The 14,438-nt window shown below is 39.4% G+C and overlaps 1 protein-coding gene across 1 annotated transcript in view; it reads right to left on the bottom strand.

Moving 5' to 3' along the window:
- The window catches only part of CCDC168 (coiled-coil domain containing 168), a 32,871-nt gene that overhangs the window by 9,157 nt on the left and 9,276 nt on the right, over positions 1-14,438 (bottom strand). The window contains exon 4 of the mRNA XM_046028334.1: positions 37-13,226. Coding sequence (XP_045884290.1) covers positions 37-13,226 — 13,190 coding nt within the window. The remainder of the gene's footprint in view (positions 1-36; positions 13,227-14,438) is intronic.

The following is a 14,438-nucleotide window of genomic DNA, read 5'->3' on the forward strand; positions in this document are numbered from 1 at the left end:
AAGTGCTAGTATTGGTCACAAGGACATTTGGCTCACCTTTGATTTTTTGTATCTTCTCTTCTTGCTCTTTGATGTCCAGCTGGATTTCCTGTAAAATTGATTTCTTTTTCCTCCAAAGTATGACTTTAATCATTTTTACTCCCTCCTCTTCTTCCTGCATTATATCATGTTCCTTGGCTTCTTTTACACTGTCCAAGGTATCACCATAAATAGCCTGTTTGTGTGCTATTTTTCCTGTATCTGAGGACTCCTGGAGTTCTCTTTGTAGGAAAGAAGATCTTGCTTTTATTAGCAAGGCATCTTCTCCGTCTATTTTTGTGTCCACTTCTGAGTCAGGAGGAATAGAGATGGAAACACAAGATTTACTCCAAATCCCAACTTGTTTATCTTTATCTTTCTGCATCTCTTTCACTTTTTCTTTGCTGTCCAGCTGTAATTCCTGTGTAACTGAACACTGTTTTGCCTTCAAAACTGTTCTTTTGGGATGCCTGATTGCTTCCAAGGCCATTTCCCCTCTATCTTTCTGTGGCACATATTTTGCCTTTCTTATACTGCTTAAAATATCATCAGCTGGTTCCTCACATATTCCCATTGCATCTGATAATTTCTGGAGCGTCAGTGATGGAAGACAAAATCTTGCGATTCCTCGCATGAGCACCTGTTTTATTTCAGGATCCCATTCCACACGAGGTGAAGGCGGAATGGAAGCATGGCGTTTGCTCTGAACTATGTCTAGATCACTTTTATCTTTCTGCATCATTTCCTCTTGTTCTTTGTTGTTCCACTGTGATTCTTTTCCATGCAGTGTGTGTTTAAAAGATGTTTCCTTTCCTTTAAAAGCGACACATTTGACGCCCATTATGTCTTTCACATATACTACATTTTTTCCATCTTCCTTTTTTCCCTGTGGCAAATGTTCTGATTCTCTTACATTGCTTAAGCTACCTCTCTTAATGGACTCTGCAAATGAAGTTTTCCTGACATTTGGTGATACCTGGAGCTTTAGTGGTGAAAGGCAGCTCCTTGGTATTCCTGACTTCTCTTGCCCTACTTTTATTCTTGAATCCACATTAGTATGTGATAGAGACGGTAAGGAAGTACACAAGCTTGACAGTTTTAGAGCTGATTTACATTTATCTGTCTGCACCTTGGTCTCTTTTCCTGTAAAGAGTGAGCTAATTTTTTCTGTACTTGGAATGTAATCCACAGTGCTAACTACTTCTTCTGATGCCTTCTTTTCAGATGGTGTCTTACTCTGAAATACATCCCTCAAAGAGTGAGAAGCAGACTTTGGAGAAGTCTGATGTATACATTCCGGATGCTCTTCGTTTCCCTCCACATGCAAGCCAATCCCTTCTGTGTTTGCAGTGTGGTATGTTGGAGCCTTCAATGTTTTTTTTACACATGGCAACTTAATCTGAAGTACATCCATCAAGGAATGAGAAACTGATGTTTGGAGAACCTTGCATGTACTCTCTTTTTGATGTTCCTTTCTTCTTCTGTTACGCAAGTTAATATAAGGCTGATCTACTGGAGTATCTGCTTCATTCAATGCTTTGTCTACCACTGAACTCAAAAGTTTTGAACTCATTCCTTTTGCTGAGACTTCTTTCTTTAGCTTTTCATTACAGAGTTGATCCAATATGCAAGAAGAAACGGATTCCAGAATATTTTCTTTATTCTGGTTAGAACTATGGAATTGCTTCGCCCTCAGTTTTTCAGAAAAAGTCATTTTCCATCCATTTAATCTTAATGGACTATCCATTAACTTTGATTGCTCTTTTCTCCACGGATTTACATGTAAACTTATAGGAGTGCTTACGTCTTCTTTCTTTGTATTTACTGCCTGTGTTACCTGAAGAAGCTCTCTATTTGGGTGAGACACAGCATCCACAGTACTTTCAGGAATGCCATCTGGTTTCACGTCTCCTTTTTGCACTGCAGACATAGTTTGCCGGACCCACAGATTGGTGCAAAGATACTCCTGTCCTTTTGAACCTTGTGAGGTATCGGTTTCTTTTATGTCTTCTCTTCTCAATAGATGTGAAATAGTTCTTTTGTTAGTGGACGTATCTTCCTCAGCTACCGTTCCTGTGTTTTTCAAATGAGGAGGTTCCATAATGGAGAAGGCAAAAGATCCCCAAATTGTCATTGAAATACTTCCTTGTTTCCCGAATTCTTTCTCCTTGTGAGTCATCTGTTGAGAAGCATCCAACTCTTTAAGAAATATATTCTGTCTTTTTGAATTTACTGAAACATTGGTTTTCTTGGATACTCTTTCCCCCCCTGGAATTGAAACTGAATGTTTGACTACATCTGTATCTTTGTGCTTTGCTCTTTGTGCAACAAGGAATTCATATTCTGTATGTGTTCTGATTCTTGGGGTGTCTAACCCAGTGTAACTGATTTCCCTCTTCTGGGAAGCTAGACCAGGGTGGACTTCTCTGTTCAAAGCTATTCCTATTTCCACGTGGTCAAGCTCCTTCTTCACTTCTTGGCTAATCACTAACTGATCTCTACATTGTGGAAGAATGTCCAGTAAAACAATTCGGCCCTTTTCTTTTTGTTCTCTAATACACTGTTTCAGTGTTTTGATATTTCTTGATATAGTACTCTTTATATTAGTGGACTCTGAAGATGACATTTTTCTTTTGTTTAGTGACTTCACCAGCTCTATCTGTGGAAGAAGGTAAATTGGCTTTCTTGGCCTGTCTTTCTCCCTTTCTCCTTCTGTAAATTGTTTAATTTGAGATGAAAGAGATCCAGAATCACAAACAGTATTCAGAAATAAATCTGCTATGGTTTTATCTTGCTGGAACTCCTTCTGTTTCTTCATGTCATGTCTCGGTTCCTTTTTGTTTCTTCTGGTTCCACAAACTATAGTATGAAACAGCTGGGAGACAGGTGGTTTCTTTGCCTTCAGTCTCATCCGTTTGGTATGCACAGTGTTTTTCACATCTGCTGTTTTTGCCTTAGCTTTATGTTTTACGATTTTAGGATACATAGGTGTGTAGGCATAAGCAGAACTAGCACCTGCTTTGTTTAGGGCATGTCTCTTTTCATAAGAGTCTTCATAGGTACCCCAGGTACTAGGTGACTGCTCCATTGTGATGTGTGATAAAATAGGCATAGGCTCATATACAAATTTTAGGTCCACATTTAATGCAATCTTCTCTCTCTTTCTGTCTCTCTTCTTTTCCTGTTGTTCATTAATGCTTAAAGCAGCATGACCAGTGGGATTAAGTGGGTGTGAAATCAGTAGCCCTTCAACTGGCAACTGCATTTGTGTTGGTTGTACATGACTAAACCTTGATACCCTGTCCATCCCTATTTTGAATCTACTTTGTCTTTCAATGTCAGAGGTATCTGGTGTGAAGTACATGGTATTTGGAAATGTATCAGCCACATTTTTACCTTGACGTATCTGTTGCATTTTGGTTTTTAAACTGGATCCAAGTTTTTTCCTGTGTTTTGTGGTAAACCGCCCTCTGATTTTAAGTAATTGTGAAATTGCTGGCTCCTTTTCCTTCAGAGTTAAACGTCTGGGGTTCAATGTGATTTTCTCTTCTAATAATTGCACTGTGTTTATCTGACTTTCAGAGTCAGATAAAATTGGTGAAAAGAAATCTACAGGCTCCAGGAAAGTTGTGGCTGAATTTTCCTGTGACTCTGCCTTTTCCTCTGTAATATGATCATGCAGATTTCTGTGAAGTGTTTTGTTATACAGAGTGCCCCTTGCTGTTGCTTCGAAGGAGTGTTTATCAGTCACTAACTCGGGTGGTGGAATCTTAGTTCCCACAGCAGCAAGGAGTGATGCCTCGCCCACACCTTCAAACCAATGCCTCACTTTCATCTTGTACTGAAATTTGCACCCCTTTATCTTTCTATGGTTTCCTATAATACATCCTGTGATATTAAGCAACTGTGAAACTGGTTGTTTCTTTGCCTTCAAAGTTACATGCTTGGGATTTATTATACTTTTCTTGCCTGGAAACTCTAATGTGTAGCTCTGGCTTTTAGGTTCACATGAATCAAAGCTGGAAAAATCTGAATATTTTAAGACTGTTCTTACTAAGTCATTTTGATTCCTTTCCTTTTTCTCAAAAATACAACTATCCCATTTTCCCCTAGGATTTTCATCCCAGAGACCACCAGATTGTATTGAACCAGTCTCCGATTTCCTTGCTTTCAGAAATGGAGTCTTTAGTCCTCCCATACATTTAATTCCTTCTCGAGTATGAAGACTTTTTTTCACTCTTTCAACTTGAAAATTCATCACATGTCTAGAGACGGGCTTCAAATTAGTTCCTCTAAAGCGTTCTTCTGACCTCATTTTTTGTGCTACACAAGACAAATTCCAAGTGCTTCTGACTTCTAAATTATTCAGTTCAGATTCTGATTGATAAGAACCAGGATATTTCATATGATGGACATTGAAACTGAAGTGTTGCTTATAGTGTGGAACTGATTCCGATAACATTTTTTGGATATTTTCCTCTTCCTTTTCATGGTGCACGTTCATTTTCATTGTGTTGCTTGATCTGTTTTGTGGATCAGTTGAGTTGGCCTGCCACACTTCCCCACCACACGCTGATTTCCCTAGCTCTGCAGAAGTGCAGCTGTGTGGCATTACTCTTGGTTGACCCGCAGCTGCTGTTGATGTGATATCCATTTCAATATCTATTTTGTTATCAGTTGAAACAGGCATGGGAGACAAAAATGCATTTGCTGTGCTTTTATTCTGTTGCATGCCGTTTATTATAGATTTTAAGTTGTGGTCCTGTTCCTTTCTACAGTAGAGATTAACATGCTCAATGATATTAAGCATCTGTGAACAAAGAAGCTTCCTTGCCTTCATGGTTACACATTTGGGACCCCTACGATTTTTCCTTCCTGGAAATTTTAATATCTTCTCCTGACTTTTGGAGTCAAATAAAAGAGATACTGTGGATGTTGTTGGTAAATATCTTTGCAGCATTCTATGTTTCTTGGCAATGGAACCACTTTTCTTACTTCCAGACCTTTTTTCACCCGGATCTCCAAGTACTGTGTTTCCTGATTTGGTAGGTAAGATATTTTGATCAACTCTGTGTTTCATTACTTTTGGAGTTTTTATGACATCTTCTTCTTCAGGTTGTAGGGAAACTGTAACGTGAACATCTAGCTTCCTTGCATGGCTCCCGTCAGACACAGAACTACGCTCTGTTTCATCAACTGAGAAGTAGTCGAACGTTGTTTTCCCTGACTTTGGAAATGGAATCTTTTGCCCTGTTCTATTTGGTATGTCTTCTCGTGGTGGGATAGTCTTGCGCAGCTCCTCAGTTTGAAATGGAATCGGAGGAGAACAAGTAGCTTCCAATTTACTTTCTGAAACCAGTGTTTGTTGCTGCACGTTCTGCTCCATAAGAAGCATATTTTGATCTTTTCTCCTTCCTGTATTATACAGGAATTGCAGACCTGCTTCAAATAAACCTCTGTCACCCTCTCTTTCTTTTCTATTTTGCCATCTTGATTCTGATGTGCTGCTTGAGTTGCTCCATTTATTAGAAGAATAGGGACAGAGTCTTTCCCTTTCATGTTGTTCTGGCTGTATGATATTGCTTTTATTTCTTAATAGGTCTCTCTTTTTTACTTTTTTACGTGTTTTGATGGCAGGTGAAATGGGTGTAGGTGAAGGGAAGGTATTCAAACATACATCTGACATACTCTGAGGTGTTTCTTTGGCCGTGTTTTCCAAGGTGACGTCCTGTTCCTTTCCATGACTAAGAGCACCAGACCTAGCGATGTTGATTGTCTTTAAAATTGAGGCCATTTGTGCCTTCCCTTTTCTAGACCTGGGGATTTGTGCTGCATTTCTCCCACCTTCAAATTCGGATGGCACTGGCAGGGAGAAATCAAAGCTCTTTAGTGTTCTCCCTTGTAAATCCTTTCCCGACCTTATCTTTTCCTCTGGAGATCTAGCAAGTTCCTTTTCAGGGCCTCTTTCAGCTGGGATGTCACTCTGGGTGGTAACAATTAGAGATTTGGGAATTGATTTCTCTAGCACTGGAGATAAAATCTTTGGACTCTTTACATATCGTAAGCCTTTTTGTGTTTTTGTTCTTTTTGGTTGCTTCTCAAAGGGAAGTGAATTCAAAATAGAGCAAGAAACAGACTGTAATACACTTTGTGTGAGAAATGTTTGTTGCTGCAGCTCCAGCGCTGTGTTAAGTGGTTCTGGGATTTTTATCTTTGCTGAGTTCTTCAGTTCTAGTTCTGACTTCACAACGTAAGGCTCCTTCATTTTACCAGCAATGAAGCTGGGGCGTTCAGAACTCCACGGGGCTGCCTCTTCACATGGGTCTTTGACCTCCATCGTGTCACTGGAGGCGCGGCCCCTCCGATCACTGGAGTCAGCATAGCAGGCTTTCTCTCCATCTGGGGAGTCCTCTTGCTGTTGCAGTTTGTGACTGAATCTCATTTTCCAGGACACATCAGACTCTGCTGTTATTCTATTATGCATTTTCACGTCAAGTAAAACAGGAACAGGAGAGGAGGTGGCATTTAGGGTCATGTCTGCCATGAGTTTCCCTTGTTTCCTCATGATTTTGAAGTTGCATGTGAATTGCCTTCTATGGCTGGGTGTGCCATGTTTTGTGACAGTGAGTGTCTGGGAAATCGTTGCCTTCTTTGCCTTTGAAGTTACCCATTCAAGTCTCATTTTATTTCTCTTGTCTATATACTTTAAATTGCTTCTCTTTCTTTTTAATGCAGGTAAAGCAAGTGTGGATAAATCCCAAGACTCCAGACTTGTTGCTGGTAATTCTTGTGCTAATCCTTTCTTTCTCTCTGCAATAAGATCTTCCAGGATCCCAGAGCATTTTATATGAATTAGCAAGTCAATAATCTGTGATTTTAGGGTCTTTGGACGTAGGTTTTTTAGACAACCATTCCCTGAGATATTAAATATTGTTGAAACTGGTGTCTTCTTTGCCTTCATAATTACACATCTGGGACTAATTTTATTTTTTAAGGCTCTACATGTAAAAGTCTTTCTCTGCAGTTTAGATTCAGATAGACCAGGTGTGGAGACGACCAAAGACTCCAGGACATTTGCTTGTAGATCTTTTATAAACTCTGCATTTTCTTCTTTATCATGACTGTAAAATGCCCCCTTATGGCTCCCAACACTTAGGTCACTTGTCCTAAGTGGACACTTAGGATCCATTAAAACTTGATCAAAGAGTGATTTCTTTGACTTTAGAAGAGGAAGCTGTGAACTTACTGTATATGTTGCACCACTGTGTGTCTGGTAGCTTTTCTTTGGCTTCGGTCCCTGCACTGAATCTGGAGGCCGCATTTGTTGTGAGATGTCTTGTTCAGTAACAAACAGAATTTTCCCACCTCCTTGGCTTTCTGATTGATGAAAACCAAGTTCTTCCCTGTGGCCTGAACAGAATTTGAAGTGTTGGCTGTGCTGTAGAATTACTTCTAATGGCTCCTGTTCACTGTCTTCTTCTGCATCTTGAAGACTGTTCTCTGTAGTGTCATCTGAAGTAATATCCTCTTCCTGTGGTGATATGACTTGCTTTACTTGTTTAGAACTGAGACTTCTCTCTCCTAACATACCTTTTCCTCTTTCTGTCTTGCTATACATATTAACCTCAGGTGTACTAGCCATGAAAGAACATATTTTAGCTGCCACTTTTTTACCTTGATCCATCTCTTCCATTTTGGCTGTAGAGTTATACCCCAATTCTTTTCTATGGTTTGGGCTGGCACCCCCCTTCATACTGAATATGTATGAAACTGATGGTTTCTTTGCTTTTAAAATTCCACATTTGAGATTCACTAAAGTTTTCGTGCCTGAGTATTTTTTTAAATTTTTCTTCCTTCTGAATGTAGATAAAGCAGGTATGCGGAAATCAAAAGTCACTATGTCTTTCTTTTCAATACCGCCAGCGTCTTCCTTTTGATGATTTGCCTCAGACGGGACACCGTATTCTCTTGCAGAAAAAATGATTTCATCCATCTTTGCTCCCCCTGACTTTGGAGGTAAAAACCTAGCATAACTCTCCAGCTTTTCAAATTGAAACTGATCCAATATGGGGCATGAAGCAGAACCTAAAATAGTTTGTGAACCATGTTTTCGTGGTTGTACCTGAGTATTTATACTTTGCGGTTGTTTCAGTTCCTCATCTGATTTGACAAGGTCACGATTTTTCTGAGATGCACTGAATATAAAGACTCGGCTATTCTCTGGACCTGGTAAAGCTTCATGTTTCCCTTCCTCCTCTTTCTCATCTCTCACACTGTCAGTTAAAGTACTCACAATATAATCTGGGCAACACACTTTTCTTCCATTTAGCAATTTGTCTTGCATTGGCTGCATATAATCAAGTCTTGCTATCCCCTGCCTATCTGTCTCGACATTCAACCTGCTACTCATTTTGGTGTTGGGCAAAATAGGCATGTTGGACTGAATGACATTGAGAAATGCATCTACCCTGTTTTTATTTTGTTGTGGATTTTTCATCTTTGTTTTAAAATTGCACTGCAGTCCCTTGCTCTGTGTGCCTTTAAGCATATGTAAAACTGATGGCTTTTTCCCGCTAATAGTTCTGTATCTGTGACTTGCTGTTATATGCTTCCTCCCTAATTCTAATGTGTTTTTCTTTCTTTCAGGTTTAGAAACAAAGGGCTCAACAGACTCAAAAGAAGTCAGGCATGTCGCTTGCAAGTCTTTTGGTAACTCTGAATTATTTTCCACAAAATAAGAATCTAGTACCCTCTCAGGATTTCCACCATATGGTAAGCCACCCTCTGTCATGGTGTTCAAATGTGTATCAGATGATGGGTTCTCTGCTTTGGAAGGTGGAATCTTTGGACTCATAGGGGCTGTTACATCATTTTCTGTTTTGCTGATTTTCTTGAGTTCCTCAGCTTCTCTAGGACTCATCTGGGGACCAGGATGCAGCGCCGTTTGTGCAAACCATGCTTGGTGCCGCGCACCTCGCTCATTAACAGGCAGCTCCCGTGTTAAAGAGTCCAGCACTGATTCATCGAGGCGGGTCTCCTTCCCTTGAGAGGCAGTGGGCCGAAGATACTGGGTATGCTGTGAAGCTGCTTCTAGCAAAGTTTTGGGCTCTACTTCCTCTCCATCTTCCACTTTTTCCTCTTGGTTACGGAATGCATAGCTCTTGTCAAAGAAATCAACATACCGTGGTCTCACTTCCTCTAATTCCCCTTGCTTTAACTGAGCAGGCCAGAAGCTCTGCATGGGAGAGTAAAGGGTATTTATAAACTCATATACCAATCCATTAGCTTGGTTGATCTTCTCTAGCTTTGCCTTATATTTGGAATCCAGTGTCCTTCTCTGATCTGTGCTATTAAATACTTGTGAAATTGATGGCTTCACGGTCTTTGTATCTGCAGGTCTAGACTTCACCGAACTTTCTGTGTATGAGAATCTTACTTTGTTTTTATTTATTTTGGAATGAGTTGCAACAGGCATATGGCAATTAAAAGTCTCTGGAAAGGTTGTTGGTAAATCTTTTGGTGATTCTGCAGAATTTGTTTCTGCAGAAAAGTAACCCATTTCCCTTGTATCACTTCCATAATCCAGAACTTTACTTTCTCTGGTTTGGTTTGAAGGGTCTTCAGCCAGTGATTTTTCTGATGTTAGGAGAGGTGTCTCTGATGTTGGGAGAGGCGTCTCAGAATCTGCAGTGCATTGTAAGTCGGCTTGTGTTGTTAGGCTTTTCTTCATATTCTCAACATGAAATAGATCTATTATGGGAGAGTAAACAGACTCCATAAGGGTTTCCAAGGATGTAACTGGTGGCGGTATTTCTTCCTCTGTTTGGAATTCCTTCTCTGGATTAGCATCCGATCGGAGGCCCCAGCTGTCATGAAGAACTGCTTCTGGTGGAGCTTCTTGGTCTCCTCTCACTTCGTCTTGCAGTTTAACTTCTAGTGTGTTGCCAGAGTCACTGCCTTTAATAATAGAATCTGAATACTTTTCTATCCTTTCATCTTCTGCTTTCTCTTGTTTTAGCTTGGTCTGACTGAGATTCTCTGCATTTAAACTGCTTTGTGTTCTAATCCAAGGCAAAACAGACATGTGAGGGTAAGTAACATTCACAAGCTCATCTGCCACAATTTTATCTTGCAGCATCTCTTTAATTAAGGTTTTAAAACTGCCGCTCAGTCTTTTCCAACGACTTGCAGTACCATGCCTACTGATACTCGGCATCAGTAAATTTGTTGGCTTCTCTACTTTCGTAATTATAGATTTGGGACTGACTACCCGTTTTGCACCTGGTAATTTTTTTCTGATTTGCTGTCTTTTTAAATATGATAAAGGAAGCATATGGATAATGAAGGAACGCAGAGCAGCTGCAGGTAAAACTTGTTGGAGGTCTGCCTTCTCTTCTGTAATATGATCCTCTGTTATCCTTCTGGGGCTTCCACCAAATGGGACACCACATTCTGTTGTTTCAACTGAAACCTCACCAGCTCGAGAGTTCTCCAGCCCTGGAAGAGGATTCTCTGCATCTGCAGTTCCTCTACCTGTAGGTCTGTGTCTGCTTTGCTTTACCTCAACTTGAAATGGACCCGTCGTGGGGCGTGGACTAGTCCCCAGCATTGTTCCTGTGGGAAGAGTTTGTGGTTGTACCTCTTGCTCTTTATTTTGAGTTTTTCTACTTTCCGAACTGCTCTGTTTTATTTTAAATCTGACATATTTAGGCTTCTGCTTTAGTTGCAGGCTGAGGCTGAAATCTTGTGTCAGCTGTGGAAATCCTTCTTGACAAATTTGTTGTTCTTCTCTGCCATGTTCTTGTGGCTTTTTAGATACACATCTCTTCTCAATGTATTTTGCATCCCATGTTTTCTTTTCATCTGGTAATCTCTTCGGCTTTGCCATTGAATGACTAACACCTGTTGTTGATGTATCTCTCTTGGCTTTTAATCTGCTATGCGTTTCCACATCAGGGGGTTCAGAAATGATCGTGTTAGTGGCATTGTGAAATGTAGCAAATATTCTTTTACCTTGCATATTTTTTATGTTGCCTCTAGTGTCCTGTTCCAGTCCCCCACTTTCACTCAGGTTATCACATTCTGTAACATGAAGGGTTAGTAGTGGTTGCTTTTCCTTCATAATTACATCTTCTGTACTCTCTTGAGTTTTTACACTTGTTAATTGCTCACTGGTTTTATGCTCTTTGATTCCTAGTGAAATAAGCAGATTAACCTCTGAGGTCTCCAGAACAATTTCTAGAAAATCTTTTTGCTTTTGTGTGTTTCCATGTGGAAAGTCCCTTTTTGTTTCTGGTGAACTAGTTGGTAACTTCTCTCCACTTGAAAGTGGAAGATGGGAATTCTCTGTATTTTTTAGGTCTTCCTGTGTTTTCATTCTTCTGTTTGATTCCACTTCCGTAGAGGAGATACATTTTTGCCAAGGTTCTGATAAAGCTTCTTTTAAAGGGGCCTCCTGCTTTGGAATATGCAAATCAGATGTTTTTTTACTATTGGGGGCATGAAACTCTGCAATACCAATTTCCTTTGCTTGTATAATTGGGTCTCTAAGAGACTCTTTGTTCTTCCAGGTCATTTCTATCAAGGAAGAACAAGGTGTTTTTAGTGGAAAAGTATTGACCACAAAAGACTGTTCTAGCTGACGTGGGATTTTTGGTAAAATGGTTTTTTGTCCTTTATTTTCTCCGTCATGCTGCTTTATATTTTTAGTACTGCCCGAGGTTCCTCTTTTCTCAAGAGACCCCAGGTAATCGACATTCTCTGCATCTGCTGACAGAGAATGTCTACATCCTGTTACACCTGGCATAACTTTCACTAGTTTTCTTCTGGAATACTTCTTAACATAGGGAGGAATAAGCTTGGAAACATAAGTAAGATGCAAAGTTGTATCTGATATACCTTTCCTTTGATGTATTTCTTTCTCCTTAGCATTATACGTGCATCCTAACTTGCTAGGTTTTGAAGTGTGACATACTGTCATTTGAAATACCCATGGAGTTGGTGTTTTCTTGGACTTTTGAGATGGAACTTTGAGACTAAGTTTACTTTTACTGTGTAATGCTTTTCTCCTGTTTTTCTGCCTTTTAAGGATAGGTGAAAGAGGCCCTAAGCCATATACAGAATACTGACTTAATTCTGATGAAGCAGTTTGTTTCTGTCCCCCTGGCTTTACACTCTCCATTTGCAGCACCCCTTCTGCAAGTAAATCTGGACTTAGAGTTAAAACTAGAAATCTGGCATTCTTAAAAACAGCATTTTGCCCCTGAATTAAATATTTAATCTTGTTTGAATCTTGAAGCCAAACAGAATACTGGGCCTCACTGAAGTGTTTATCAGACTCTAGGCCCTTGATTGACTCTTGAGTCTCAACAGAATATGAGACATCGACCAAATGTTGGTTTCTGTCCATATCTTGGGTCTGAGAGGAGTCTTGCACACTGCTGGAAAATGGCTTCCTTATCAAATCCTGAGGTAATGCAAAGTATCTGGCCATGATATCAGGCTGGCTATTAATTGATTCTTGGTTGTTAACAAATTGTTGGGCTTGACTAGTAAACCTGGTTTCATAAAAATCTTGATTCTGAGGAGGATTCTGTCCTGAAAAAGAATCTTGTGGTTGGGCAGAAATACCCATTCTAACAGAACATTGATCTGTTATTCTGTTATTCTGGATCAAGGACTCTTGAATTCTTGAGTACAGATAAGTAATTTTATTCTCTAATGTAGTTTTGGATTTTAAAGCAATTTGATTTCTCACATTTTCTTCCAGAAGTCTGACTTGGTCTCTAGAAAGAAATAAGTGGGCAGAAGGGCATGGTGCCACATCGAGATCTTCACTTTCTACAGTGATTCTAGAACTTCTTGAAAAGTTAAAGTCAGGAGAAAACATTACATTTTTATTTTTGTTGGTTTTCATTATTGAAAATAATTTCTTGGATGAAAATTGTATTGTTTCATGTTCATTTTCTGGATACCCTCCATGGCTTGGAAAAAATTTCTTTACTTCTGAATGAAACAGTGACAAAGATGAACTAGTCCCATTTGAAGATATCATATGACTTTCACTAAAGTGACTTACTTGATATTTATTTTCACTGGTACTTGACCATATTACTTCATCTGCTGTTGAAACTCTATCTTCAAAGTTACCTTCATTTTCTTCAGAGGGAAGTGATGAAGTAATTGTTCTTTCTGAAGAGTCACCAACTCTGAATATAAGAAAACAGTATGTAAATGAGTTGTCACTTAGGACATATTTCATTTAAGAACTCTCTAGATTTACGGAAACCCAATATAGCATATGAAAACATAGCTCAAGAGAAGGATAAATTGAAAAGCCATTATCCACATTATAAAATAATTCATAACCTAGTTTCATTCATTCATAAATCAACCCACTGACAAAATGAAGTAAATTATTTTCATTTCTCAGAGAATGAGAGGTTTTTTTTTTTTTTTTAATCTCAAAAACCCATCCGAAGTCTGCTTCTGACAGCAGTGAGTCAAAGTTGCGGGTTAAGATTATATCCTTTTACAGGGGCACCTGGGTGGCTCAGTTCGTTAAACAGCTGCTTTTGACTCAGGTCATGATCTCTGGGTCCTGGGATCAAGCCCTGTATGGGGCTCCTTGCTCAGTGGGGAGTCTGCTTCTCCCTCTCCTTCTATCCCTCCCCCTCTTGTGCACTTGCTCACTCTCAAATAAATAAGTAAAATCTTTTTTAAAACATCATATCATTTTATAAAGAAAATCAGTTTGTTTCTGCTCTCTGAAAGTTTGACTAGGATAAAAATATTCTTGTGAAAATTTAGATACAACAGAAGAATGTCCAGTACCATAAGTAAATGTTTTCTTTAAATAAATCCAGATTATTTTAACAGCTGTTTATTTCTAATCGAGAGAAAGGCCTACATTTTAGGGTAGTGCTTCTCAGCCCAACTTTGGATTGGAATAATGATCATGGAAGTGGACTCTCCACCATATTCTACATCAAATGATCAGGCTAAGTTGAGCAGTAATCTTATTTCCAAGTAACTAGTTTAGGAGTGGGCATGAACTAGTCCTAGCATAAGGCAATGATTTTTGAGGACTTGTGGGAAAGGTTGCCCCATTCCTAAGAAAGACACAGAAAGAAATGACTTCTTACTTCCTCTGGACATTGCAGGGGCCACCTTTCTACCCACCTCAACTAAAACTGAGAAAGGCAAAAGGAGAGAAAGGACCTTAATGAAGTTGCTGAGCCACTGTATCAACCAGTTCTGCAGCCTAGTCTACCTCAGGATTTCCTATCATATGATACCATAAATTCTCTTAGTATGGCAGTTTGAATCATGGTTTTCTGTCACCTGAGAATTAAAATATCCAAACTGATAAAGGTAGGTTATACAAACATTCTGGGGAATCAAGTGACCCCAATAAATTA

The sequence above is a fragment of the Meles meles genome, chromosome 14 (assembly GCF_922984935.1).
Source record: "Meles meles chromosome 14, mMelMel3.1 paternal haplotype, whole genome shotgun sequence".
Lineage (NCBI taxonomy): Eukaryota > Metazoa > Chordata > Mammalia > Carnivora > Mustelidae > Meles > Meles meles.